The sequence below is a fragment of the Podarcis melisellensis genome, assembly GCF_964234715.1.
Source record: "Podarcis melisellensis genome assembly, chromosome: 9".
Lineage (NCBI taxonomy): Eukaryota > Metazoa > Chordata > Lepidosauria > Squamata > Lacertidae > Podarcis > Podarcis melisellensis.
Window position 1 is genome coordinate 28,571,881 of NC_138541.1, and position 27,741 is coordinate 28,599,621.

The 27,741-nt window shown below is 41.0% G+C and overlaps 1 protein-coding gene and 3 long non-coding RNA genes across 5 annotated transcripts in view; 3 read left to right on the forward strand and 1 right to left on the reverse strand.

Moving 5' to 3' along the window:
• LOC309377846 lies at nt 1–9,748 on the forward strand. The gene is made up of 2 exons (XR_014171723.1): nt 1–327; nt 9,503–9,748. It is a non-coding gene; the product is annotated as an uncharacterized lncRNA (long non-coding RNA).
• On the forward strand, nt 4,950–8,489 carry LOC309377888. Its single transcript, XR_014171766.1, has 2 exons — nt 4,950–5,034; nt 8,059–8,489. It is a non-coding gene; the product is annotated as an uncharacterized lncRNA (long non-coding RNA).
• ANXA5 (annexin A5) overlaps nt 8,137–27,741 on the reverse strand; it is a 26,421-nt gene continuing 6,816 nt past the window's right edge. The window contains exons 3-13 of the mRNA XM_081925289.1: nt 24,318–24,402; nt 23,355–23,449; nt 22,818–22,931; nt 17,519–17,609; nt 16,343–16,422; nt 15,345–15,401; nt 11,749–11,842; nt 11,148–11,243; nt 10,668–10,726; nt 10,039–10,161; nt 8,137–8,988 (exon numbers count right to left, since the gene is read on the reverse strand). Of these exons, the coding sequence (XP_081781415.1) occupies nt 8,926–8,988; nt 10,039–10,161; nt 10,668–10,726; nt 11,148–11,243; nt 11,749–11,842; nt 15,345–15,401; nt 16,343–16,422; nt 17,519–17,609; nt 22,818–22,931; nt 23,355–23,449; nt 24,318–24,402 (957 nt within the window). The 3' untranslated portion in view covers nt 8,137–8,925. The remainder of the gene's footprint in view (nt 8,989–10,038; nt 10,162–10,667; nt 10,727–11,147; nt 11,244–11,748; nt 11,843–15,344; nt 15,402–16,342; nt 16,423–17,518; nt 17,610–22,817; nt 22,932–23,354; nt 23,450–24,317; nt 24,403–27,741) is intronic.
• On the forward strand, nt 11,849–14,184 carry LOC309377820. Of its 2 annotated transcripts, XR_014171688.1 has the most exons (3): nt 11,849–12,328; nt 12,554–13,044; nt 13,408–14,184. It is a non-coding gene; the product is annotated as an uncharacterized lncRNA (long non-coding RNA). The 2 variants fall into 2 exon arrangements; XR_014171687.1 differs by having other exon boundaries at nt 11,849–13,044.

Sequence of the window (27,741 nt, forward strand, 5' to 3'; positions counted from 1 at the left end):
CAAAGAAAGCTGCCTTCACTATTGCAGGAGCTAAGCAGGTTTTGCTGCACCTCCCCAGCTGCTGCCATTGACTGTGGACTGCCTGTGATGTCACAAATGGCACATGGCAGACAAGTGGATCTATAAAGGTGGGCCATGGAGAAAGCCAAGGCAAAAGTCTTTATCCTTCCCAAAGAGGACAACAGCTGTTCATCGTTGCGTGGTCTCTTTCCACACAGAGGAGAATTAGAAGACAGAAGGAGGTGGTCATCCTGCTGTTGTGGAATGATGAGAAGGCAGCTTTGCTTGCTGAGTAGACTTGCAGTTTGAACGTGGCTGATATCCATGGTGAGCAAATGGCTGGTGTCTGGCGATGGACCTGATGGAAGCTGGCAGATGTTGGTGGGTGGAAGCAGGGGGAGTTCACATTTGGATGCTGGCAAATGCCACAAGGCTGGAGCAGGGATATGGGAGAAATCAAAGGGTTAAAGTTGACTGAAAGTCCGGAGGTAGCATTGTTATCAATATATGATGGACTGGAAGGTTCACAAGCTATGAAGGACTTGCTCACAAATTTATTGACAGCTGCACAAGTTACTATAGCTAGGAAGTGGAAGGGGCAAGATGAATATAAAATGGAAGAATGGTATAAAGAGGTGTGGGATATAGCTATGAATGATAAATTAACATGTGTCATTAAGGTAAGAAGGGGAATATGCAGGAGAAATGATCCTGAGGAGATATGGAAGGTGTTTGTAGAATTTGTACTGTTAAAAAGCAGAGGGGTCAAACCATTGCAAGAGGTGTTGAAATTTTGGGAATCTGGATAATGAAATGGTCTCGGGGGTGGGGTGAACATTATTATTATTATTATTATTATTATTATTATTATTATTTTATTATTTTGTTTAAAATAATAAATAAGAAGAAGAAAATACAATAAAAAAATTTAAAAAGGAAAAGAACATTCTGACAGTAAGAGCAGTTTGACAGTATAAATGCTGGAAATGTAAGGAAAAAGAAGGAACCTTTTACCACATGTGGTGGATGTGTCCCAAGGTAAAAGACTTCTGGGAAATGATTTATAATGAACTGAAAAAGGTGTTGAAAAACACATTTATTAAGAAAACAGAAGCCGTTTTACTTGGTATAGTAGGGGGGGTGTGAAATCCCCAAAAAGGATGTTACTTTTTTTTCTGTATGCCACAACAGCTGCGAGAATATTATTTATTAGTGAAGAATTGGAAGAAACAAGATTTACCAACTATCGAAGAATGGCAGATGAAGATGATGAACTATATGGAACTTGATGAACTGACTGGGAGACTCCGAGACCAGAGAGAAGAGACGGTTGAAGAAGATTGGAAGAAATTTAAAGAATATTTGAAAATATATGTTAATATTTAAATCTTAGAATAGCTTTGGAAGTGGATATAGGCTGTAGGGTTAGAAGTAGAAGATAGTGTATTTTAAAATAATATTACTTGTAAGGGATAAAATGTGAAGACTTTTATGGTAAAAGTAAGTGTGATTAAAAAATTGGTTAAAAATTGTGATATATGTAAACTGATAAAGATGAGAGAAAATGAAAATCAGATGGGGGACTTGGGGAAGCTCACCTAACAATGTTTAGAAAAAATAAGGATAAGACAAGAATTTGTATTGTTTATGTTGTTTATTTGTGTTATAAAATGAATTAAAAAAATTGAGGAGGAGAGAGCAGTTTGACAGTGGAATGGACTCTGGCAGATGGTGGACTGTCCTTTCTAAGCAAAGGTTGGATGGCCATTTGTCAAGGATGTTTTAGTTGAGATTCCTTCATGGCTGGGAGTTGGATAAGATGAGCCTTGGTGTCACTTCCAACTCTAAGATTCTATGATTCTATGTTATTCACCACTCAGAAGAGAGGAACACTGTCGGGCCTAAAAATATCTTGGTGGTAATTAATTATAGCAGGGTGCCAGATCGCTCAACCTTCCTGTGCCTCCTTGAAGCAGTGCAAGACTTTGTTCCCTTTCCTCCAGGCTTTGGAAAAAATATGCTCAAATACACAGTTGTGTGTGTTTTATATAACACCCACAATTCAAGTAAATTTATAAATTACACACAGAGAGACACACACACACATCCTAGCTTTCTAGGTCAGCTGTTATAATCTTGTTGCAAAGCAAGTATTCTTGGATATGTGAAACTTTTCAGAATTTATCCAACCTTAACTTGACTTTCATTTATCCAGTTGAAAGCATTCTGGCTTTGTCTTCATTTTCAGAGTCAGTGAAAATGAATTGTGTTATTTTGAAAACAAAGGGCTTCCGTGACAAACACCACCTCGGTATATAACAGTCTTGTAAACAAGACAGAAGTCAGCCCAGGGACTGAAACTGCTGAAGAATGTTGAAATTTGGTAGAGAATAGCTCTCATCAGCCAGGGATTTTGAACATTCAAATGAGAGCTGATTTTGAGAGGATAAAATTACAGTCTTTTTAAAATAGTCTACACTTAGGGCATAAGAGCACACCATTTACAACTCTGAGAGCCTTTTAGATTTCATGAATGGGTGAACTTGCAATTCAGTTCTAAACGTTTGTACCGAAACATCTGCCAGCCAAAGCAGCAAAATGTTGCGTTTTGCGGCAATGCAATGGTGTGCATATCAGGCAAGTGGACAAACACCCAGTCTTATCCTTGGAGCTCACCTTGGAAAAACAACAGCAGAGACAGATGCAGTGGTACAAGCCAGGATCCGGCCCCCAACGGTGTGAGTCTGTGTTGCATCTGACATTGCAGATCCTGCATTGTTCTATGGGTTAACCAGATTACTTCCATGCTCCCATGCAGCTCTACGATTCTATAATTCCACTATTTTACCAAGTTCATTGGAGTTTGCTCCCAGCTAAAAAGCATACGTCTATGCTTTTTACTTTATTTATTTGTACTTGATTCAGGCATCAGTTTCCCTCATAAGATTAGAATCACATGAAGGATAGGAGCAATACGCATGCTAGCTAGCTCTGCCTCCTTTGTTGCATCACTGGGCCCATTTCCATTGTGTTGGATGGCCAACATTTGTAGAGGAATTGTGCCAGAAACCTAAGCAAGCACAGCAGACTCCATATTGAGAGCAATAGGGATGGAAACAACGACAGTGACATGACAGAGGACAGGGGTGGAGCTAGTGCAGTAATCCCCACATCCCTGCATGTAATTCTGAGAACATGTGAACAGGGCTACTTTCTCCCTGACTCAGCAAGAGTTGCCTGTAGATTCCCTTTTGTAGACCAAATGCAGAAACTCATCCATATTGTGATGAGCCTCTGGAGGTGACTCAACCAATGCAATTTCCACTCTAATTTCATCATGTGTGTAGGGATGCCCATTCCTGGCTCTTTTGAGGTTTAGACAGGAACATTCAGCACATTCAGAAAGCAGATATTGATCCTGACTCTGTACCCTATTCCCAGTGCTTTTTTTCTTTTAAAATGTTTAGGAGTACTGTCATTCCTTCTGAGACTCAGGAAACACCGTAACAGGAAATAAGGATGCCATTGGGGGTAGCAACAGAACTGATGATACACTGTGCTAGAGAAGAAACTTAATTTTAAAAAAAAATAGTTTCTTCTCCCATTAGATTCACAAAATGTTTAGGGGTATGCATACCCCTGCGTACCCCCAGAAAAAAGCACTGCCTATTCCTATTCCTTCATGATATTCCTTCATGGATGCACTGGAGAGCCAATTTGAGGAAGAAGTCTTCAGGAAGGAGTGGATTTGCAACTACTGAAGTTCATCTTTTGCAAAAAATATAAATCACAAGTTGAGAGCCTGAGTGAGCAGGCTTTTGAGCACCAGGTGTAGGAACAGAAGCAATTCTTATTGACACTGGGAACTAATTTATGAATCAGCTGTGCAAACACTAGGATTCATTAGCAGAGATTAGCACAATTAGCTAGCTTCCATTCCTTTCCTCTTCCCTTACTAAAGAAATACCTTAATAAATACAAGCCACTTCCTTTTAGGTGATGTGCTCATTGTGTGCTGTGTGATCCTTCTGTACAGTTCAGGAAAGGTGATTCATGCCATTAGGAGATGTACTGCTTTTGAGTTGAACAGACGGAAAAATTATTCCAAGCATGACAAAACTGTAGCGCTGTTTTCACTACAGGTACTTGTATATATCCATCTCTTAGTCAACATCACTAATGAAAGGTTTCAGCAATAGCTGAATGCTTTAAAACAAAACAACACTATATTTCAGCTATAATGGAATTGTGGTGCACAAATTGCTAGGCAAAGTTTTATTGATACATGTCAGTAGAATTTGGGAGCAAACAGTTGCACAGAGTACCTGAGTAGTGTTACAGTTCAAGTGCTGAAACTGGGAATCCAAGATTGAAATCCCCACTCTGCCATGCAGTTCACTGAATTATCTTGGGCCAAACAGCTTCTTAGCCTAACCTAAAATAGGAGAACCACAAAACCTACTTTGAGCTCCTTGGGAAGGAAAAGTGGGATATAAATGTAATAATAAATAAAATATACCATATATTCAGAACAGAGTTCACTAATTATGCATATTACTGTGGATCATATTGTTTATTCATGTTAGTGCACAGAATCCTGTTGGGGGTTTTTTTAAAAAAAACAAAACACCACAGATAATGAGTTCTGCAAATAATAGTCGTGTTAATCAGAAGAGTAATAAAGCTGGCAGAAGCTAGATGGCACCAGAATCATAAGTAAACCACATCTGATATCAGCTTGTACTGTTTGGACCATTTGCAAAGTAAGGAAGATCTGTGTCCGAGACTAGTTTGTTAAGAAAGGCCTTTTTTCTTCTTCTTTTTTTAAGCTACTGCCACCACAAACCTCTTATCCATTTGCATCTACTTTTCAAGATTGCTTGGTTGCATATTTTGTGGAAAAGCAGTTCTTCCTCATTGGTGCCTTGCTTCAAAAATATCCTTTTTTGACGCAAGGCACCAATGAGGAAGAACTGCTTTTCCACAAAATATGCAACCAAGCAATCTTGAAAAGTAGATGCAAATGGATAAGAGGTTTGTCGGAACAATTTGTAAGAAGGAAAGAGGAAATATGGTATGTTTGTAAGGATGTAAAAAGGAGTTTCAAAATTATTATTGTTTCAATATGAGAGAATCCTATTTTGCACTGCCTTTTTTTGGTTGAGGTATTGTTTAGCAGGAGTTGCTGGGGGTTTTTTAGCTGTTATTGCTTTTTTGTATCTTTATTTTTAGAACTTGCATGGAAATTGTTCGATTTGTTTCTGTACTTTTGATGTGTTTTATTTATTGTTTATCACTACTTTTGTTATATTTGTAACTGTGTTTTTTTTCCAAGTTGTAAGCTGCCTTGAGGATGGTTTTAACAATGGAAAGGCAGCTTACAAATAAAATGACGTATGTATGTATGTATGTATGAGATGGGAGTACTAGATAATACTGTATTAGCATTTGCAATTTTCATTACCAAATATTAAGTAGAAACTGATTCCTGCCAATAGCCACAATGTCCAAAAAGCTTCCTTCATTTTCTGCAGGTTACTCCCTCTGGTTCTATTCCCCAACACTTTCTTTCTTTCTTTCTTTCTGCCTACTACTATATTGTGTAACAGCTACCACTGATTCAATGCCGTTAGCTTCCTTCTTAAAGAGTTTCCGTAAACCAGTGTGTAAGAAATGGTGAATAAACAACTTCTATAAAGAAAAAGATTGAGTTGAAGCATGTTGATAGCCTTAATACATAACAGCACAAGAATCGGGTCATTGGCCATTCTGATATATACAAACTGGGGAAGAATGCACTTTTTTCTAAAATTGAAACTGATTTGTAAAAGACATCCCCAACTCTTTGTAAAACCGAAAGATATTCAAGGCTATTTTTAAAAACTACAACAAATTCTTTTTAACTTATTGCAGTAATACAATGGTACCTCGGGGTTACAGACTCTTCAGGTTATAGACGCTTCAGGTTACAGACTCCGCTAACCCAGAAATAGTACCTTAGGTTAAGAACTTTGCTTCAGGGTGAGAACAGAAATTGCGCAGCGGCAGCAGAAGGCCCCATTAGCTAAAGGGGTACTTCAGGTTAAGAAGAGTTTGAGGTTCAGAACAGACCTCCAGAACAAATTACGTTCTTAGCCCGAGGAACCACTGTACCTATAAAAGCACATTTACTCCATGTCTGAAATTCATTGTTTACACTGCACTGTATACAGTACACTGAAGTACTAGAATGATTTAAGAAAAGGGCAAGAAAGCAGCCCTGAATAATAGCAACTTAAAGTCAGGCGAGCACACAGACCTGACTCTGCACCAAATCCATAACAGCAGATTATGTGGAATGGGCTGGTGCCTATCAGGGACTACTCATCTCCAGGGGGACACGGGTGGCACTGTAGTCTAAACCACTGAGGCTCTTGGGCTTGCCAATCGGAAGGTTGGTGGTTCAAATCCCTGCGACAGAGTGAGCTCCCGTTGCTCTGTCCCAGCTCCTGCCTACCTAGCAGTTCGAAAGCATGCCAATGCAAGTAGATAAATAGGTACCGCTGTGGCGGGAAGGTGAATGGCGTTTCCATGCACTTTGGTTTCCATTACAGAGTCCCGTTGCGGCAGAAGCAGTTTAGTCATACTGGCCACATGACCTGGAAAGCTGTCTGTGGACAAATGCCGGCTCCCTCGGCCTGAAAGCGAGATGAGGGCCACAACCCCAGTCACCTTTGACTGGAAGTAACCATCCAGGGGTCCTTTACCTTTTTTTACTCATCTCCATCCTTCTGATACCTTGTGTGCTCAGCATGACAAGGGCCATTGAATGCATTAGCTTTACATTTGAAAAAGAAGAAAGGCAATAGCTGCCAAATGACTGGGCCAGAGTTTAATATCTTTGTTGTTGTTTTATTGTAATTTTATGTTGTGAACTGCCCTGAGATCTATGGGTATAGGGTGATATACAGATTTAATAAATAGTAATGTGTGAAGCCCTGTTCCAAATGGGTCCAGTCAGTCTCGGTCTCTGTCTGTCTGTCTGTCTGTCTGTCTCTCTCTCTCACACACACACACACACAAGCTAATGAGAACCGGGGGGGGGGGGGAGTCTGAGTGATGCAGTATAGCAGTGGAAGGCAGAAGGGATGATAAGAGTTCAGTAACCCCTGGATTGTGACACCAGACACAGCACCTCTGGAAAAGGTTTTGGGTTGCCGGTTGCACTGAGTGCCAAGGTACAGAGCCTCTTGTTCTGAGAGTGTGTTTTATGCTCTGCCTGTTCTGCAGTGACCTCCCTTTCTCCTTAGGCCCCACAAGATTCTGGCTGTGGGCCTGGGTCATGAGAGAGTCTTCCCATGAGTCATCTCAATGTGCAAGCTGTTCTTTAAAAACTTAAGATTTTTATGCTTTTTAGAAGCACTTTGGCCTCTCAGAAGCATGTTTCTGTCATGATGGAAGCAGCCCAAATGCCAGCCGTTACTGATTCCACAACTTGGCTAATTGCCGTAACTGGGGTTGGAGAAGGGGAAATAACCTTTGTATGCCGTTGTGCATAAACTGCAATTCCCCTGAAGGACCAAAAGAAAAGGATGTGGCATAGGGCAGAGAATTAAGTATCCTGAAAAATCTCTGCTTTCGTTTTTTTTAAAAGGAACCATGAGAGGTGTGAAGATAAGCTAAAAAGTCGGAAGGTACCTGTCTGGTGAAATTAAAGGCATCAGAAGGGTTGGTGATGAAGATTTCTAGTGGTTGGAGGTGGAACCTTTTTTTAAAAAAAGTTTGATTATTATTATTTTGGTTAACTTTGTGTTAAATATGTATTCTGCAGTTTACCTCCTTTGCAATGTTTTATTTTGAAATCTTTTAAGATATTTTAGTTTTCTGTTAATTATGTTGCTTTGACTGTATATTTGACTTCCTTCACATTGTTTTATTGGTGTTTTATTGATGTTTTAATATGCTGTAAACCGCTTTGAGATTTTTCTTAAAAATATAAAGCAGTATAGAAATGAAACAAATAATAATAATAATTTCAGCGATCCACATAGCTCTTCTCTCCTACACATAGAATAAGAGAACTGGAACAAATTCTACAAAAATGAGGAGATATTCTGGGGAAGAATTGCTTAATAAAACCACAAGTATTCAGAAAGCTCATAGTTTGTGGGTACATTTTATTGGTCCTCCATATATCATTTAGTAGGCTTTTTGTTCCTTTTAATAGCACCAAATCATTACAATACATGAAGATCATGCATAGGTCACAATTACAAAGCCATTACTGGAAGCTTTCTGCAAATTAGTACAAATGCAAAAATATAGTTCAGGTTAAAAAGTAATTTGGTTTTAGTTATTGGAATGTCTTTTAGTTGCATTTTTTTTTTTGCAAAATAATAACAAAAGGCACCAGATTCCTGACTTCCAACATGGTTTTCAAAACAAGGGGAACACATTTATACAAGAGGCACTTTGCATTAAATTATTTTACACAAAAGAGGCTGAATCCAGACTGTGTTAGTTGCATTTAGTCCCCATTGAGTTAAATGGGACTTAAGTCACGACTAGCTTGTCACATTGATCTCAATGTGCAACCAGCATAGCCTGATCCCAGCCCCGTGACTTCCAACTGGCCGGCTTAATCTTTTCAAGAGCAGCCTGTATGTTAACATTGTATAAAACTAACATAAAATACTATCAGTGAAAAACAGGCAGTTCCCTAGAAAGGAGTGGCAATACTATGAATGGGATCCGATATGGATTTCAACAGTAAGTGTTACTATATCATCATACTAATGATATGCACATTGCGTCTGATAGCAAGGATATCTATGAGAAACACACAAAAAGGCTGCAGCTGTAAATGCCAATGGAAAGCTTAGCCATACAAAGTGGGAAGGAGGCACAAGGCAGGAGTTAAGATTCTGGCTTTCATATCGTCGTCAGTTAGTCATCTTCACCACCACAGAGCAGCAAAAGGCCTTTTCTGTAATCACCAGATGTATCTTTCTACAAATCAAAAGACAGGGATCAAATGGCAATGAGTCAGTAATGATTCAGGGGGAAATTCTTGACAAATGACAGCTTTTCTACCTCAGGAAATCCATTTGTATGACTATCCACTCGGGAATGGTAAGCAAAAGTTCTCCAGAAAGCTATTTATTTGGTGCAACATATATTTTTAAAAAATGCAAAAGCAAAACGAGGGAACATCTATTTGCCTTCCAATGGCAGACCAAAAAGTCATAATTCTAAACATTACAAGGAGGATTTAAACAACTTTGGTATCCTTTAGTGAATGCAGGCAAAGGGGAAGGCCCTATGGACACATCAATTAAACCAGAATACTTGTATTTAAGCCAATTAAGGGTGCAATCATATGGCTGCAAGGAGGGAATGCCAGCGGGCATACAGATGTCCCTGTTCATGGGTGAGGAGGAAGATTTGACTCCATATGACCCTTCCTTGCCTCTGCAGAAACCTCCACCACCCTTTCCTAACTGATTTTTGCCTTGCATTACAGATGCTGACATACTGACATCAGTAGAAGCAAGGGAGGATGCAGCAGATACATTGCGGCAAATCTATGAATCTGAAGGAGCCATAGGTTTCACGGTCCCCTGACACTCTCCCCACACCCAAAATGGGGGGTGGGGACATAAATACACCAACATCAGGACTGGTGTATCTTCCCTTCCATTGGCAACAACAGGAGGGGGGAATCCTTTAAAAGGGAGGGAGGAAGCCTGGAAATAAAAGGGAAACACTACTCTGTCTTCACTTCCGTGGACAAACTAGTTTGCCTGCCTTTAGTTTTCCCTCCTGACACAGGACTGGGAGGTTGCCCAGGAATGGGAGCCCACATAAGCTAGCTGCCTACATGCCTCATGGTGGCAGATTTCACATGTATTGGAAAGTGGACTTTTTTTTCTATTTGCAAAATTGTAACAGTTGTACAGCCAAAATACAAACAGGCCACATTCCATTTTAAAAAGAAAAGAGCCGCAGCAGTCAGTATTTCCCATTCAAAAAGAGAATGAAATACAAAGCAAGTCGTACCTGAATTGCATGGTACAAAGATTTTGCAAAATTTCTTCTGAACGCCTGTCTGATGTCCAGCAGATCAATTTCACTCCTTGAAACTACGATCCTGATCAGGGTATCGTCATCAGTGCCAGCCCCCTGGTAAAATCAAAAGGGAACCCATTTTAATCAACCCATTAAGAACATAATCTGCTTTCAGGTACCATTCATTTCAGCTGGAGAGCATCGTGCACATGCTTCATTTTCCCCACTGAAGTCAGTGAAACTAAAGGGCTTAACTTTGGCCACTAAGCGAATAGCTGCATCTGAGAATGTCACACAGAATACATATACAATAGAGATACTTGAAGAATGTATATAATACCTTGAGGATTAATAGTCCTCCTTCTTGCTGTTGAAGTTAGGAGATTTTATCACAATTGCATGAAATAGAATCCTGAATCACTGCACTATATTAATGGGGTGAGCTCTCTATAGAGCATCCAGTGCTCAGCATAAAAGTCAGGAAAAAGTCAACATTTTTCCACCCTCATTTCGTTTCCAATTGGAAACTTGTCCTTTAAAAAGAAAGAAAGAAAGAAAGAAAGAAAGAAAGAAAGAAAGAAAGAAAGAAAGAAAGAAAGAAAGATAAAATAAGTACTCACTTTCATTGCATAAAACAGTGATTCAGCAAGATATGCAGGAACACTACGGACACTTTTCACTGAAAGGGGAAAAAACAATCCAGTTCAGTTTGAAAACAGTGAAAAATAACTTTATCTGAATGGCATGGTGCTTCACACAAAAAGGCACCTTCCAGTATTTCCATAACAGGGCATAACAGTGAGCTATGCCACGATTCTGTGTACATCTAGCTGGGAGTAAAGCCCTCTGAACACAATGGGATTCACTTCTGAGTAGATATGCAGATTTGCCCTGCTATCTCCTTGCGCTGTTGTGGAGTCTAGAATTCAGAGCCCCATGTTAAATAAAAAATAAAAAGCAAGCAAGCATCACGTCAGAATCAGATTACCAAGACGCCATTTTGTTTCTTTGATCAGCACATTGTGCTGCTTTCCCCCCCCCCCCAACAGCTTGCTTGCAGTTCTCATAAATAGTGCATCGCAACTAGGACTGCTCATTACCAACGGCCAGCAGAAGCTTCTCTAGTGGACCAGAAGTTTCACGGTCGATTGTCTCTTCAATTTGGAAGCCAGAGATAGTCATATATTTGTCAAAGACTGAAAGACACAAAAGGAATACATAGCAATTATGTGTATTTTACATATTGCTTCCTTTCTGCTTTTCCAAACAAACATAACAAAGCCTACACCCATCCAAACACAATCAACATTTGGGCAGAAGAGTTGAAGGAAGCCAGGATAGTAATGAATTCAAGTGTTCAGGAAAGTAACATGGATCATTCTACTTAAGACTGAAAGTAAGGAGTGTATTATCTATATCCCCACAATCTGCTAGCATGTCAAGGAGAAATGTTCTAAACCAGGTCAAGTTCACCTTGGATCAGAACCAGGGCATCCCACACAGAAAACCAAGACCCGGTTTTTGTTGAAGCTTTCCCCACCACCACTTGCACCCCCAGTATGATGATTAAGAAAAGGGACCCATGACCATTAGGTCCAGTCGTGGACAACTCTGGGGTTGTGGCGCTCATCTCGCTTTGTTGGCCAAGTATGATGATTACAGTCCTTTAAAAAGAGAGCCCAAAATGTTAGTTTTCCTCACCCTTCCTTAAGTGAGTCACACTGCGAGTCCCCAGGATGGTGATGAACTTTTCTTCATCGGTTCCCCATTTCAGCTCACCAGCTCTAAACAGCTCCTGTTAAAATCAGAAGAAGGAAATGAAGTTAAGGTTTTCTCTTCCAAAAGCAAATGTGAATACTTTACCATATTGTGAATAAAACTACCAGAGGGGGAAAAGCTTTAGCCACAAAGCCCTTAAATGTCTGAGGGGCAGCTTAGGCTTGGGACCTAAGACCAAAGAGCCTAACTCCACTCTACTTAGGAACAGAAGTTTTGAACTATCCCTTATAGAACTACTTTTGCCACATTCATTCTTCTGGAATGATACCTTATCACAGTAATAGATCAAGGTTTGGGGGATCCCTTGGACAAGATGCCTCAATGTCCCCTTTCACCCTTTCCTCACTCTTAGTTTCATTACTTATATATTTGTCACCTTGGGCTCCTTTAGGAGGAACGATGGGATCTAAATCGAAACAACAACAACAATGTGCTTCATAATGAAATTGCCTCCTCTTTTAATAAATGCCTTTTGGCTGTTTTTAAGGTATACAATCAATCTGTATTTAAGTACAGTGGTACCTCGGGTTACATATGCTTCAGGTTACAGACTCCACTAACCCAGAAACAGTACCTTGGGTTAAGAACTTTGCTTCAGGATGAGAACAGAAATCGTGCTCTGGTGGTGCAGAAGCAGGAGGCCCCATTAGCTAAAGTGGTGCTTCAGGTTAAGAACAGTTTCAGGTTAAGAACGGACCTCCGGAATGAATTCAGTACTTAAGCCAAGGTACCACTGTACAATCATTCCAAGGACTGCTATTTGTGAAAGGGAGTCAATTATGGTCAGTCACATATTATCAATTTCACACCCTTTCTTGAAATATGAATGATTCATACATTAAAATGTCAGTGGCTTCCCATGTGATCTAGCAAGAGACCATAAATGGTGCTTAATTTAAGGATCGTTCCAAGACAAGATGCATTGGCAGTTGCTGGAACTTCACTACTTGGGTTATAAATGTATAAATATCATGAAGCAGGAAGGCTGCATGCAATCATCTAGCCCAACCGCTTCTATAAAGCAGACCTATCCACTAACAAATCCCCAGGATCCAGAGTTTCTTGTGGCACAAGCAGTTAACTGTTTAAATAAGGTGTGTCACACTGCTAAAGGGAGTAACTGTTTTGCATACTGCAAAGTTGAAGTACTCGCACGAGCTTAATGCTTCACCATCACATTATTCAAGTGATCCTGGATTTGTGTCATGGCAAAAGCAGGTGGCGCTGTGGGTTAAAGCCTCAGCGCCTAGGACTTGCCGATCGAAAGGTCGGCGGTTCGAATCCCTGCGGCGGGGTGCGCTCCCGCTGCTTGGTCCCAGCGCCTGCCAACCTAGCAGTTCGAAAGCACCTCCGGGTGCAAGTAGATAAATAGGGACTTCTTACCAGCGGGAAGGTAAATGGCGTTTCCGTGTGCGGCTCTGGCTCGCCAGAGCAGCGATGTCACGCTGGCCACGTGACCCGGAAGTGTCTCCGGACAGCGCTGGCCCCTGGCCTCTTAAGTGAGATGGGCGCACAACCCCAGAGTCTGTCAAGACTGGCCCGTAAGGGCAGGGGTACCTTTACCTTTACCTTTAAAAGCAGACTTGTGTCAATCTTGCTACTCAAACAACCAACAGTCCCAAAAGGCAATGTCAATATATTATTTTGGAGAACCTCATTAAATGCCCCATTCACTATGGCTTTTCCATAATCCTTTTGCATGCTCTATAGAACGGGGGCAGCAACCTTTTTCAGCCATGGGCTGGTCCACCATCCCTCAGACCATGTTGTAGGCCAGACTATATTTTTGGGGGGGAGATGAATGAATTCCTATGCCCCACAAATAACCCAGAGATGTATTTTAAATAAAAAGGACACATTCTACTCATGTAAAAACACGCTGATTCCTGGACCGTCAGCGGGCTGGATTGAAAAGGCGATTGGGCAGCGTCCGGCCCACGGGCCTTAGGTTGCCTACCCCTGCTATAGAACATAGGAAGCAGCCTTATGGTTCATCTGGCTCAGCACTGTCAACACTGACTGGAAGCAGCTCTCAACAGTTTCAGGCAAGTGTGTTTCTGGAGATGCAAGGAAATGAACTTTTGGCATGCAAAGCAGGTGCTTTACCAGCTATGGCCTCCCACTTGTCTACCAGGGTGTCTGTCCTAGCCATAGACCTAGACCATGGAAGGTCACCAGGTCCCATTTTGTAGTGGGCAAAACATAGTGTAACACTAGGGTGGAGGTGTATGCTCACTCTCTCATTTAAGAGGAGTACTTCTTGCAAAGACGCACTGCAGCAGTAGCAGTAGTGTGGTTTCCCAGCTAGAAATACAGTAGTGGGATATCACTGGCCGAGTCCAAGCAGTACTTAATTTTTGAAAATCAACACCACATCGCATTTTAAAAAATACTCTCAAGGGAGGTTGAAATACTACTGAATTTTAATTTTATTTTTTAAAGAAAGGTACCAGAATGAAGGATACTTTAGGAACCATGAAAACCTGCCCTGGGAGGAACCTCCTCTTGGCAAGAAAAAAAAATTAAAATGGAAAGCGATAACATTTGATGAACTTGTCCTGTGATGAAGCAGCTAAGATTACTATAATTAACTTCCCAGCCAGTCTGCTCTAAAATACAGTGTGACCTAAGCGATTACTTTGTTGCTACCACTCCTTTTTCCTGTTTGTAAACCAACTCAGAGCTTACACACACACACACACACACACGGAGAACCATGGAAAATGTTATTCATCTGCTTCCCAAAAAGAATCCCATCTAAGTAATTTTACATGAATGGTTTTAGCACTCACTCCACCCTCTTATGAGTCACCCAAGATCTGAATTAACACATATACTATGACACACAAGCAGGACTTGCAGCACGTTGCAAAATGGAACACCCTCGTTCAGGATACCCCATTCTCTTCCCTCTTGCTTTTCCATTTCGAATCATGGGATAGTCAGCCTTCTACAGCCATTGAACATGCTCAGTTCTTGTTGGGGTGTTGGTGGGTCCCATCTCCTTCCCACTTATCTTTTTTAAATGTTAAGAGTGGTGCAGTTGGGTTGGTAGACACGCTGGAGCAGATTTTGAGGTGTGTGCAGGGGGAGAAGAGGAGACAGAAGTCCAATTGCATCTGTGGACCCTACTGGTGCAGCACTGGATACAACCCTATGACCTTGTTGCACGTCAGAATGAAGGATGGCCGATCGCTAACCCAGGATAGCTGTGCAGCAGCGTAGATTAGTGCCAGGCTCAGCATGTTCCTGCTGAATGACCCAAGGCCAGATGGGATGCAGCAAAATGGTCCCTCAAACAGGCCAGTCGAGGCTCAACCAAACATTTTCCAGAGAGAATCACCAGCTTAGGTTTGAAGAGTTTGGGAACTCATCAAAAGATGCACGCACAACTGAATGGGCTGCAGATCTACATTTCCATGCTGGAACTGCACTCTCAAAGTGAACTTCTACTTGCATGTATTTTTAGGGTGCTTTTTCAAAAACACTTGGGGGAAAGGACAAGTAGAGAGTCTTACCTGAGCATCTTTCTCCACCAGCGCCTCATTCACTTGGCCATCGGGGTCTCTATTGGCCTAAATGGGATAAAGGGGGGGGGGCAGAATGGGTTCATGAATATAATGAAAGAGATTAATATACTTAGGTATAAAAAATCTGCACTGTTGAAAAAGGTTTTGATATGGCAAAGAGAAACACAAGAAGCTGCTGTATACTGAGTCAGACCGATGGTTCAATCTAGCTCAGCATTGTCTAAACTGACTGGTAGCAGCTGGACAGGAAGTTTCTCCACGTTCTACCTGGAGATGGCGGGAATTGAACCTGGGACCTTATGCATGTAAGACAGATTCTCTACCGTTGAGCTATGGTCCTTCCCAAAGAGTTTTTTGCAGCCACCTCAGCCTTCATTGGTAGGCACTGTGCATAGGCTACACATGTCCTATGTGATTCACTGTCTCCAGTATGCAGATAGACAGAGCCAAGCTGTGCATGGGCACCATGTTGCATTTGAGCTATGGATACTAAACAAACAGGCCAAGACGAAAGGGAAAACCTGTTGGAAAGTACCCTTACTGTCAATGTTGTTGAGACGATGGCACATTTGGACAAGAGACGCCCATCCTGCAATAGTAACCTTTTCTACAGTACTACTAAAACTGGCATAGGGGTTCCAAGGAGCAGGTACAAAGGAGGAAAGGAAGGGGGAAAGTCACTTTTTTTTAAAAAAAAGGTAAGTGGAAAGGATGAAGATGATCTAGGAAATTGGGACAGGACCTCAGAACTTACAACATTCATGCTCTTTGATTCATGTTTTCCTTCCACCCAGTGTTCTATGGGACACAGGCTATTAGGAGGAAATGTCTGAACTATACCCTTAAAGAAGCAAGGACCCACGTATAAACAGGCTTGGGGGAGATGAATCCCACCCCCCACAAAACATATATGCAGAGATTCCACTTTAAACAAAGCAACCCTTGCCTTGAATTTCCTGCTTACGCCATCTACTTTAGATGCTTACCTGAAGAAGAACTACCAGCATCCTCTGATAGAAACCAGAAGTGTCTGAAGTTACATGATCTTCTAAGTCAGCTTCATATTCTGCAAAAAAAAAGGGAACACACCCGTCACTGTACAAAATGTGAGCTACTCTATGTTGATGTCATATATATGTATATAAAACAACTAGAATGGCAATTCTCCCAAGTATGTTTTTTATGAATGAAAACATATATTACAGACATTACGTTCCTCACAAAAATGTGTGTATCTGCACTAAATTGCACCAGGGCCTTCTTTTTTAAAGAAGTTGCACTGATGTGGAAATGTAGTGAACTAAAGACTGGAAAAATGAGAAACTTAAACAGACATTGGCACAGTCGCCCGACGCATGGGTCACTTTCATGCACTCAGCTATTCATGCACAACTGCCCCTTTACAGACAACCACACTGAACAAGTGGATGTGGCAGAGGCAAGGCCATTGGTGCACCTTCCTCTTCATGCAAGAGATCTATGTAAAGGTAAGGTGCGAACTGGGCTTCTGATATTCTTCTACCCTCCCTCCATGCAAACAGTTTCCCACCCCTGAGATCAGACATGCTCATTGATACTACAAGTCACACAGCTACCCAAAGCTAACCATCAGCAGATTCCTCCTCTATAGTAGAGCTACCAGAGAGCCTATCTGAAAAGAGAAACTGCAGCACAAAAACAACAGTGTGAATTGGTTGCCTCACTCTATTATGCTTTGTGATATTTTCCTCCCCCTTAAAAAAGCAATCCCATCCAATTGACTGTATTGACTGTAACTTATAAACAATGCTGGAAAGAGCAGCCTTAATAGAACTTTGAACCAGGAAATAAATACTTTATCTACAATCAATGGTTCAGAATAAGCCTTTTCAAATCACTAAGTGGTACCGAATTCCCTCTTTCACATGTTGTTAGAATCCTGTTCGTTGACTGAATTAAATTCTAAAGAAAATGTTGAAGGAAGAAATTCAATTATGTAGTGCAAAGCACAAGAATGTGCACCCAAAACAAGGCATTTGAAGCTTTTACAAGCCTTATCTCTCCAAGTACTGAAGTTGCATTCTGTATATTTTCCACTTTCCTTATTCTATTATTTCATGCACAGACAAAAGCTCCTGAAAGTACAATGGCGTTTCAAAACACAGAAAAAGCACTGCTTTTACCTTCCTGATAAACTTGTTTTATATTCCGGATTTCAGCTGGTGTTCTGGATGCAAGAATTTCAGTAAGGACTTTTTCATCAGTTCCTGCCCCCTGTAATTAATGGATTTGGTTGATGAAATAATGTAAGTTATTTTTGTTCAATATACACCTCTATCTTAATTTCATGAGAATGTTCATTTTCTACAGAATTTTCTTTAAAAAAACACACACACCACACCTCAAGCGTTTAATTACTTAAAATGCATTTGAAAGAAATTCATAATGCTCAAGACTACAAAGTTCTGCTTCCTGAATGCCACGTCAATAAGGGTACATGAAGACCCAGAAATAGAATTTGCACTGACTCACACAGGAAACGTGGCAGAGTTAAGAGCTGAAATAAGGATTCCTACAACACGGTCCTTTTAATAAAACTAAAAGAAAATCCTAATGGGCCTGCCAAGTGGATGGTTTTCGCCTCACCAAAGAACAGAATGACCACCATCTCTTATCAGTAGTACTGCCAGATGACAGATGTCCAGCTGTGGAACGGAGACAATGAGGTCATGGTATTTCTCTGCATGTGTACAGGAAAGTGTGTGCTTGAATCTGCCTCCTATTTCCTCCAATACAACCGTTCTCCACCAGCAAAGTTTATAACAGAAGCAAAGAAGAGGAGCTAAGAGCCATTAGTGGTTACTTTTATAACAGCTGTTGTTGCCTAACAAATACAAAGAGCAAATAAGCATGCCTGCTAATGGGCTCAAGATTGCTTTTTAAAAGTTTCATTATAAATGAATGTATTTATTCAGCATTCAAGACAGAAACGACCCACTTTGGGGGATAAACCAAGAGAGGAGAACGCCCAGCTCACAGATCAGATGTGGCTTGCAGCCAGATTTCCTCCAGCCCTCAGGTTCCCTCCTGATCACCAGTTGTTACAAACTTTTATTATTATTTTTTAAAAAATGAAAGTCTATGAAGAAAACAGAAGGCAAACCTTCAGCTTAGTTCATAACTCCATTCCAATTCTTAACAAGAATGAAATATATTCCTGGGTGAGAGGAGTTGGTGGGTTCTCCTTCCCTGAGACCATGTTAAAGGTAAAGGGACCCCTGACCATTAGGTCCAGTCACAGACGACTCTGGGGTTGCGGCGCTCATCTCTCTTTATTGGCCGAGGGAGTTGGCATACAGTTTCCGGGTCACGTGACCACCATGACTAAGCCACTTCTGGCGAACCAAAGCAGCGCACGGAAACGCCATTTACCTTCCCGTTGGAGCAGTACCTATTTATCTACTTGCACTTTGACGTGCTTTCGAACTGCTAGGTTGGCAGAAGCAGGGATCAAACGACGGGAGGTCACCCCGTCACGGGGATTCAAACTGCTGACCTTCTGATCGGCAAGCCCTATTATGTTATTTCACTGCAATTCCTGTCTGCACTGGGGCAGAGGGGCAGCAAGCTGGAGTCTGAATCAGGAGAAGGGGTGCAGTGGTCAATGGGAATCTGTACCAGCCAGGAGAAGGGGCAAGAGGCAGGGGCAGGAAAAGCTTCAGAGCTGGAGGGTGGAGCATAGGATGGGAAGAAGAGGCAGGTCAGGCAAGTAAAAGGCCAGGTGCTTTCCCACCCTGTCATGCACCACTTGTGGGGATGATTAAGGAGGCAGGAGAGGATATATTATTTAATAATATCCTTCCAAACTTGCACTAGCAAGTTCCATATTCTAGCAGAGTTCCAAACATCCGCCTTTTTAGATTACGCAGCGATCAGCTTGCTGCTGACTCATCTGAGTCTTACTATTAAAGATTCCTTCCTGGTAAAATCCCTTGCCTTTCCCTCTTAAAAGAATAAACAAAAGAATCTGATTAACGTTATTATAAAAATAGTTTACTCACAGATTCATTCCGGTTCCCAGACATATCCCTGAAGGTAGGCTTAGGTTACAGTACAGTGGTACCTCTGGATGTGAATGGGATCCGTTCTGGAGCCCCGTTTGCATCCTGAGTAGAATGCAACCCGCGACTGCACATCTGCGCATGCATGACGTCATTTTGAGCGTCTGCGCATGCACGAGTGGCGAAACCCAGAAGTAACGCGTTCCGTTACTTCCGAATAGCCATGGAGTATAACTTGAAAATGCTCAACCTGAAGCATATTTAACCCAAGGTATGACTGTACTTAACAACTAGAACTATTCCATAAAGAAGTTAGTCCCAAGTGACTGCGGCTAAGCAGTCCCTTCTCCAAACACATAGCAACATCCAAAATGGAGAACACACACACTGATCATAACATGGAGGCCGTGTGCTCCTCCATGCTAGTACAACAGACCACACCCTCTTCAAGTCACATGTCCACTGTAGGAATGTTGTACTTGACTGCGGTTTTACATCCCACACCACTGTCCCCCAGAACCAGGAGAATAGAAAAAGGAGGAATGGAGGAAGCTTCCACGCAGATGCAGTCTCTGGCTACATGCATGAAACCCATCAGGGGAAGGTACATAAACCGGTGGAACAGAGCTGGTCCCCTGTTGCTGCAACTGCTCCATAGAACACGGACCAGGGAATAGCTGCCTAGCTGTTAGATTGGTATTGCTTAGATATCCAGAGCTGTAGAAGTGACTGTGTGTGTTATCTTTGACAATAAATATTTAACTATCAGCCGTGTGCATTCCTTTGGCTAGGAAGTGACCTTGACAGTGCCCAGGACTCTAAATAGTTCTAGAGTTGCATTGCTAATGCAATTACTTAATTGCTACTTTGTATAGATGTATCTTTCTTCTAATATCTATGGTCACATTACAACTCTACAAGATAATACTTTGAAAGCCAATATTTTAAACTACCTTATCACTACAAGCCCAGATTTGCTCTGCAAACATCTGGCTGAATTTATGGATGATAAACCATTTTGATTCACTTCACTCCCCTCTTTTCAGAGCTTACTACTCAGCATGCATTTGCAACACTTGTGAACAAAGTAATTCTTTATTCTGAACACATAGGGATGCTTCAACATCAAGGGCCAATTCATGCCATCTGTTCGATGAGTTGAAATGTCAGTTGCACTAATTTGTGCAGAAGTTGCCATGTAGCAAAGAGGTCATGCATTTGCTTTCCACCACTGTCAGTATAAAATCTGTATTTTATTTTTATTTACTTCCTATATTTTGGGAGTGCCAAACAACGTAAAGTTGTTTGAATTGGGGCAAGAAATAGACTGCAAGCCATTCCAGTGGCAAAGATGCTCCCCTATTTTTATCCTGTAGCATTCATAGGGCTACTACTCAACTTTCAGTGGCAGACCAAAGTGTGAAAACCTGGGGCATTTGCAATGGAGAAACAGTGGGGGAAAGAAGGTGCTTAATCCTTTCCCTGCTTTTGTCCCCTGGAACCTTCTCCCACCGGATGCTTTTTAATAATTTAGAAAACCATTTCACTTTTGTCCAAATGTAGGACGGAAAGAGTGGCTTGCACCCACTATATAATACACTAAAATGAAATACAAAATGCACCAAAACCAACAAAAAAACTGAACAGCAACTGGGGCAAGGAGGGAAGAAATCAATGCTCAGTGAACATCATAATGAACTCAACCAGCACTGTCTTCAATTGCTGTCTGAACACACAGGAAAAGGCCTTGCCAAGTCCTTGTGGGAAGTGAAACTCAAAGGGTGGGCCCAGTACTAAGGTCTGGCCATGGGTCCTTACTTCCACAGACAGTGGAGGAAAGTGTAACAAGGCCTCTTTTGCAACATGCAGACAGGGTCATGAGTGAAATGACCCTTTGGAAATCTAGGTAAACCACTGCTTTTCAGCCAGCCAGGCTCCAAACATGTGCTTGTCACCATTTACAGGTACCCTGCAGAGGTGTGGACTCCCAGTGTGGGTCCTAGTACCCAAAACATCATTGCAGCCTCTGAGGCAGGAGGGTAAAAAAATCAGAAGAGTTGTAAGGTGGGTGGTCATGGAGAATTATCAATGGCTGCTTTCATCAGGCTTAAAAAAACCACAAACCTCCGACAAACGTCTACACATTCTACATAATATAACCAAACTGGCTTGAGTAACAAGTCTTTTAATCATTAACCATTCCATCCCTGTTCCCCCTTCTGTCAGCTTAATGATTATTATTTTTATCTCTTAAAATTAATATGAGATCATGGTCCTTTCATTTACTCAGCCACCCCAGTATGTCAACTTTCCAGTTGCCTTCCCCCCTCAAATTCCTAGCTGGGAAAACAAAATCAATATTTGGCTAGAATACTTTGCTCAGAGTGGATAAGCAACTGGAAACAGTTTATATAGTTGAATAACTGTACTAGTAAGTATCTTCGAGGGCTTGTCCCTGCTAAACATTATTGGATCTAACCAGACATTTGCACATAATATCTAGAGATTATTTTATTTCCCAGTCTAAGCCCTGTGCTGAAATTTGAAAGGTGCTTACAAAGGGTGCTGAGAGAAATTGCCAAATGTGAGCAGTTTTACAGAACAGTTATCTGTTCATGGAAAGGCCAACAAAAATGACAAGGGGCCTGCCTTATGAGGAAAACCTACAACTAGGGTGTTTTTAGAGTAGAAAGGGGGACAGCAAAGGAAGAGACATGATAAGAGGCATACAGGATTATGCATGGTGTGAAGAAAGTGAGGAAGTCTTATTCCCTCTCACTGACGCCATCCAATGAAAGTGATGAGAAGGTAATTCAGGGCAGACAACAGGTAATTATGGAATTTGCCATTGTAAGATATAGCGGTGGCCAGTTGCTATTAGGAACCTGGTTGGCTACTTTGTGAATCAAAATGCAGTGTTTATCAGGCAGAGCTCTTGTGAATTTTCCTTGATGGTTCCCCCATCCCTAAGAGTAGCATTGCATATAATATATTTAATCACAAACTAGAACCTTTAATGGCCATTAGAAGCTTCCACTGGAAGCAGAACAATGTGATTCACTCATAAATTTTACATAGAGGGCCACTTTAAAAGGAAAGACACCTTGCGACTGTGAAATTTGAGCATTCGGCACACATGGCTTTTTTGCACACACTCTTATGGACCAGACATTGTTTGCACTTCTTCCACAAGACAAAAGACCATTGAAAACTCAAGTGGTTGAGATGTTTCTGGAATTACTCAGGTGGATCAGAAAATAAATGAGATCATTAAAATGAAAGCAATCAACATAAATAATCAAGCAGAACGATCATCATCATAATGATAGGAAGACATAATGATAGGAGATACATTCCTAAAGAAAAAGAAAAAGAAAAAGAAAAAGTCATCAATATTTTCATTTTGTGCCACTCATTTTACCTTAATGGCATGCTTCAGTGCATGGGCGTCAAAAAGCCGTGCAGGTCTCATCAGAGCAACCATCAGTCTCTCAAATTTGCCTGTAAGCTCCGATTTTAAGTCATCAACCAGGTCCTAATTGACAGAATAAAGAATGCCTAATTAATAAGAAATGCCTGACTAATGAGAAATGCAGTTTAAAATTAACCCGCCAGCCATAAAAACTGGAACATCACTAGGATGAATGAAAAGTTCGTGAAGAGTGTATACTGTATTTTTCCATGTATAAGACGACCCCTATTTTGGGGGACTCAAAATTAAGAAAATGTGGGGAGATTGCCCCCATATATAAGACTATCCCCCCTTTTTAAACATTGTTTTTTAGTTTTAAAAAAACCTAGTCTTGTACACAGAAAAGTATGGTATTTATTTGGGGTTGGATGCATGGAGTAATAGAAAATTTGCAGCCAGTAGACCTGAAGTATTATTCATCACTAAATCCATATTACACAGACAAGTGCACACAAATCAACTCCCAAACCAAAGTAGCCTCCTTACCCTGCCAAACAACGTTTTAAATTCCACCGCAATTTCCTGGCGTTGCTTATTGCTTCTGCTCGTTAGAATCTTCACAATTGACTCTTCATCCGTTCCTTAAATTATGCAAATTAAAAACAGAGTGATTGATTGCAGTGATGAACATAAATATTTTGCAGATGAATATGTCAAGCATTGAAAATAGGCTACAGTACACATGAATATTCACTTTCTAGAAATCCTGTGTTGCCGGAAGAAAGTTATCTAAATATCTCTCTACTTCACTATACAATCTCCAATCCAAACATATTTTAACATGCATTATTGGTATGGCATGGTTATACCAGATGTCTGCCCATGAAAGTGCCTGGTCTATGAGGGAGAGTTCCATGAACTCCAATTACCTTTTTCAAGCACTGCTTGCAACTAATTAGTTCTCCAACCTCCTGCTTCAATGCCATTAAAAGAAAAAGGGAAAATTGCCTCTCCCAAGGTAACCCCAGCCAATCAAGAGCCACTATGTGTTAGGGAACCAATTAGATTTAGTGATACAACAAGATTGCATGCGAGTGGGAGCAGGAAGTATCACTCTAATTCTGATCAGGCTTCCCAATGATGCCAAATAGCCAATCAAATTTGTCTATGCTTTGACATCATGAAGCCAAATCAGTGCTTCCAGCTCACACTTTAATCAATCAGTGATGCCCTTATTTTAGAAAAAATGAGAAATATAACTATATAACTATTAATATTAATTAATGAGAAATGTAACTATTTTAGAACAGGACTTCCACTGTTCAGGAAAAAATGGATAAATAATTACTTTTACTGGAACACATTGTTAATGATTGGTTCTAAGTATGTCATATGCTGCTTATGCAAACATCAGTGAATGATGGCTATGTCAAGGGATGAAGCAGGAATCCGAACATGTTGATTAACTGATAATGGTCCACCTAGTCTGTAAAACAATTAATGCCTTACCCAAGCCTTTCATTGCCTTGCGAAGGACCTCAGCATCAGCTCTGGCATCAAAGCCAGGGAAATCCTTCACGGTGCCTTTTGTATACTAGAAAGAAACACGACATTACATTAAGGCATTGCAGTTTGGGCAATATTACGATAATTCCAAAAGCAGGGGGGGAATCCTCAATCATCGAATGATTATTAATTAATCATTAATCATTAACACAATATCTAAAAGACATGAACCATAAGAATCCAACAAGTTTGACTCAATGTTATAATGCATAAACACATTTGAAAAATAAAATATTTAACATACAAAACCTTCCAACACAAAAATAAAATAAAATCCTCCAGTCAGATAATTAAGGGCTGGACAAAAAACTAGTTAGTTGCACTTCCCAAACATCTAACGCAAGTCCCTGAAGAAGGCATCCAAATATAGAAGGCAAAATAAAATGTTGTGTGTGGGTTTTTTAAACAAACAAACAAAGTTTCATGAAAGCTCATCGTTTTCTTGAAGAGAATTCATATGCCCCTAAATTCAGGGGTAGCCAACATGGTGCCCTCCACAGATGTTGTTGGACTTGAACTCCCATCAGCTCCAGCCACAATGGCAAAAAGTCTAGGATTATAGGTGTTCTAGTCTATCAACATCTGGAGGACACCAAGATGGCTGCTAGGTGTTCCAGTCTTCATAAACCAGACTCCTTATACAACCTTTCCTTTTAGGGACTGGACAACTGTTCTTGTGAAAGTTTGTGCTTCAGAATCACAATGGTTGAGCCTTCCTGTTGTAGCTTAATCGATTATTGGTGTTTGGGCAAATGGGTACACAGTTTTTTAAAATTTATTTACAAGGTGAAATCCAGTTCATCACCTCCTGGCCAAAATCTGCAGATTCTGTGCATGGATTTGCCTTGTGCACCAGCGGTACACACCTGAGACGAGAAGACTCAGTGGTCACACAATGTTGGGACACCAGAATACATGTCAATTCCATTCAAAATAATGTGAATGGGTTCCTTACTGATCTCTTGTCAGAATTGACAATAAAGATAAATAGACAACTTTATAAGTTTCAAGAATAATCAGACCACCACCTCATGAAATTCCTTTAAGATGCAGAGTAAGCAGGAAGGGGAAACAAGGATTTGTGGTACACCAATGTGTTTGCTTGCAAATGGTCACCACATGAAAAACTCCCTCATGCCTTCACAACCTCAGATACTCACCTGAATCTATCCTAGATGTCACCCTGTGTAATAACACAGTTGTGTGAAGGGCCATTTCATTTTTTTCGTCTGTTCCTTTCCTCCAAATAACCTTCAGTTTTACAGTCTACACTACTGACATTGTAACGGTATGTGCAAGTTTCACAATATCTTCTTATTCTTACTTGTTGGGTTATATTAAGCTAGCATTGTTCTCTGACTCCAGCAAGGAAACTCAACTCTTTATTCACCAGTTTCAATTAATCTGCTCTATTGTTAGAAAACTTGGAAAAGGGATCTAGTTCAGAGGGCAACCATCAGTCAAAGGCAAAGACAGAGGACAAAACAGAATTGGCATCTGAACAGCAGCTGTAATTTATCTGGCAGCAGCTGTGTGTGTTATTCTAAGCCAAAGTGGAATCATTATATCCCAGTAGGATAGCTGCCATGCTACACTACATTAAAAAAAAAAAAAGAATCTAGGCAAAGTTAATACAACAGGCAACATAACAAAATGTCAGACATAACACATTTTATTCAATTTATTCTGGACTAGAAAAGACCCCAGAAGACTAGTACACACTATTTTTCTGTCCCTAAATTCAGATTGATTATCTCCACACCCACTGGCATAAAAGATAAAGGTAAAGGGACCCCTGACCATTAGGTCCAGTCGTGACCGACTCTGGAATTGCGGCAGAAGCAGGGCAAGTCCTAGGCTCTGTGGTTTAACCCACAGCGCCACCCGCATATTGTTCAGACTTCTATGTTTCCGCTCATTGTGGCAAGGGTCCCAGTGTCCTCTAGCAAATGACTAGGCCCACCACCACCATATTTGAAGTGGAAGATTTAAGACAGGATTGTTCCAGCAGTTGTGTGATGACTCTGCTCCCTCCCAGCTCCAAGGCTGGAAGGCCAAGGGTTGCTTGACTGCTTGAGGGAGCTGTCCAGCACCCCTGCCTTTCAACTGTTCTAACAACCCCTTTCCCTGCAGGAAAGACAACCAGAGCCCTTCTTGGACACCTGAAAGCAAGGTACCAAAGCATATTCCTTACAAAGGGCCAAGCTTACAAACTCCTTGCCTGCCTATCCGAAACAACTGGCTAATAAGGCATTTCCGTAGCAAAGAGGAAATTAGTGACCACCATTTTTCGTATCAAGACCAATAACTGCAGGCCCCTGTTTTTGTTATTATTACAAACTGCTTGCAAATGATTCTTAGCTTTAAAATATGAATCAATAAATTAAATTTGGGTTTAAAGTAGCGTTTGGATAAGAAGGCTGCTGCATGTATACTGTCTATTGAAATCAGTTGGGAATAACCTTTTGATTAGATTATGAACTGGTGTGGAGGAAGGTTTTAAAAAAATAATCTGAAAGTGTCTCAAGACTGGGAGATCAGCAAGGATTATTTTTCATCTTGGCATTAAATACATATGAGGGGAAAGGTACTGCAGCCAAATTAAAGAGGTACTTGCTTTTTTTCAGTATGGCTGAATTATTTCCCCAGTTCAGCTACGTTTTCTGAGGCTGTCTGTTGTTTGTGCTAGGGTTACAACACTTACACTACAATTAAGAGAACATGCTGAGTATTCAGTGCAAGAGGCTGCTTGCAATGCAGGAAGAAAGAGTTACACAGAGTTGGCATAAGTGTTCATTTCCAGATCTTATCATAACATGTGTGGGCAAATGCCAGCAGAATGCTTATGATGGAGAGAAATAGCACAGAAGGGTTGGGGAGGAGCATGCAATACACTGAAGACTCAATCCTGCATGCAGAGTTTTGCAACGACCTTCCGTTCACACACAAGCAATCCTAGTTAAACAGCTCAGATGATTGGAAGCCCTCCTCTTGCAAGTATATGCATGTTTAACCACTGTAATGCTAGCATTCCAACTAAAGACAGTGACATTCATTGTGAAGGTAACTTACTAGGATTTTGCTGCGGCAGAACCCAGGCGGAAAACTACCAGCCTGCCCATTAATGCATTAGCCAGGACAGCTGCCAGTATTGAACTATGTAAACAACGCTATCTGGGTGGTGGTGGGGAGGCTACAGTCTGCAAACATAAGTGTGCTCTGAAAACAGGAGAGTTAGCAGAAGGTGAATGGGAGAGAAGACAAGCTAAGCAGTGATGTAAGGGGAGAGAAAGATCAGCCAAGGTATGTTTGAACAGCTTCCCAAGGCCTGTGGGCTGCTTTAGTTTAAAAACAATAGGGGTTATGG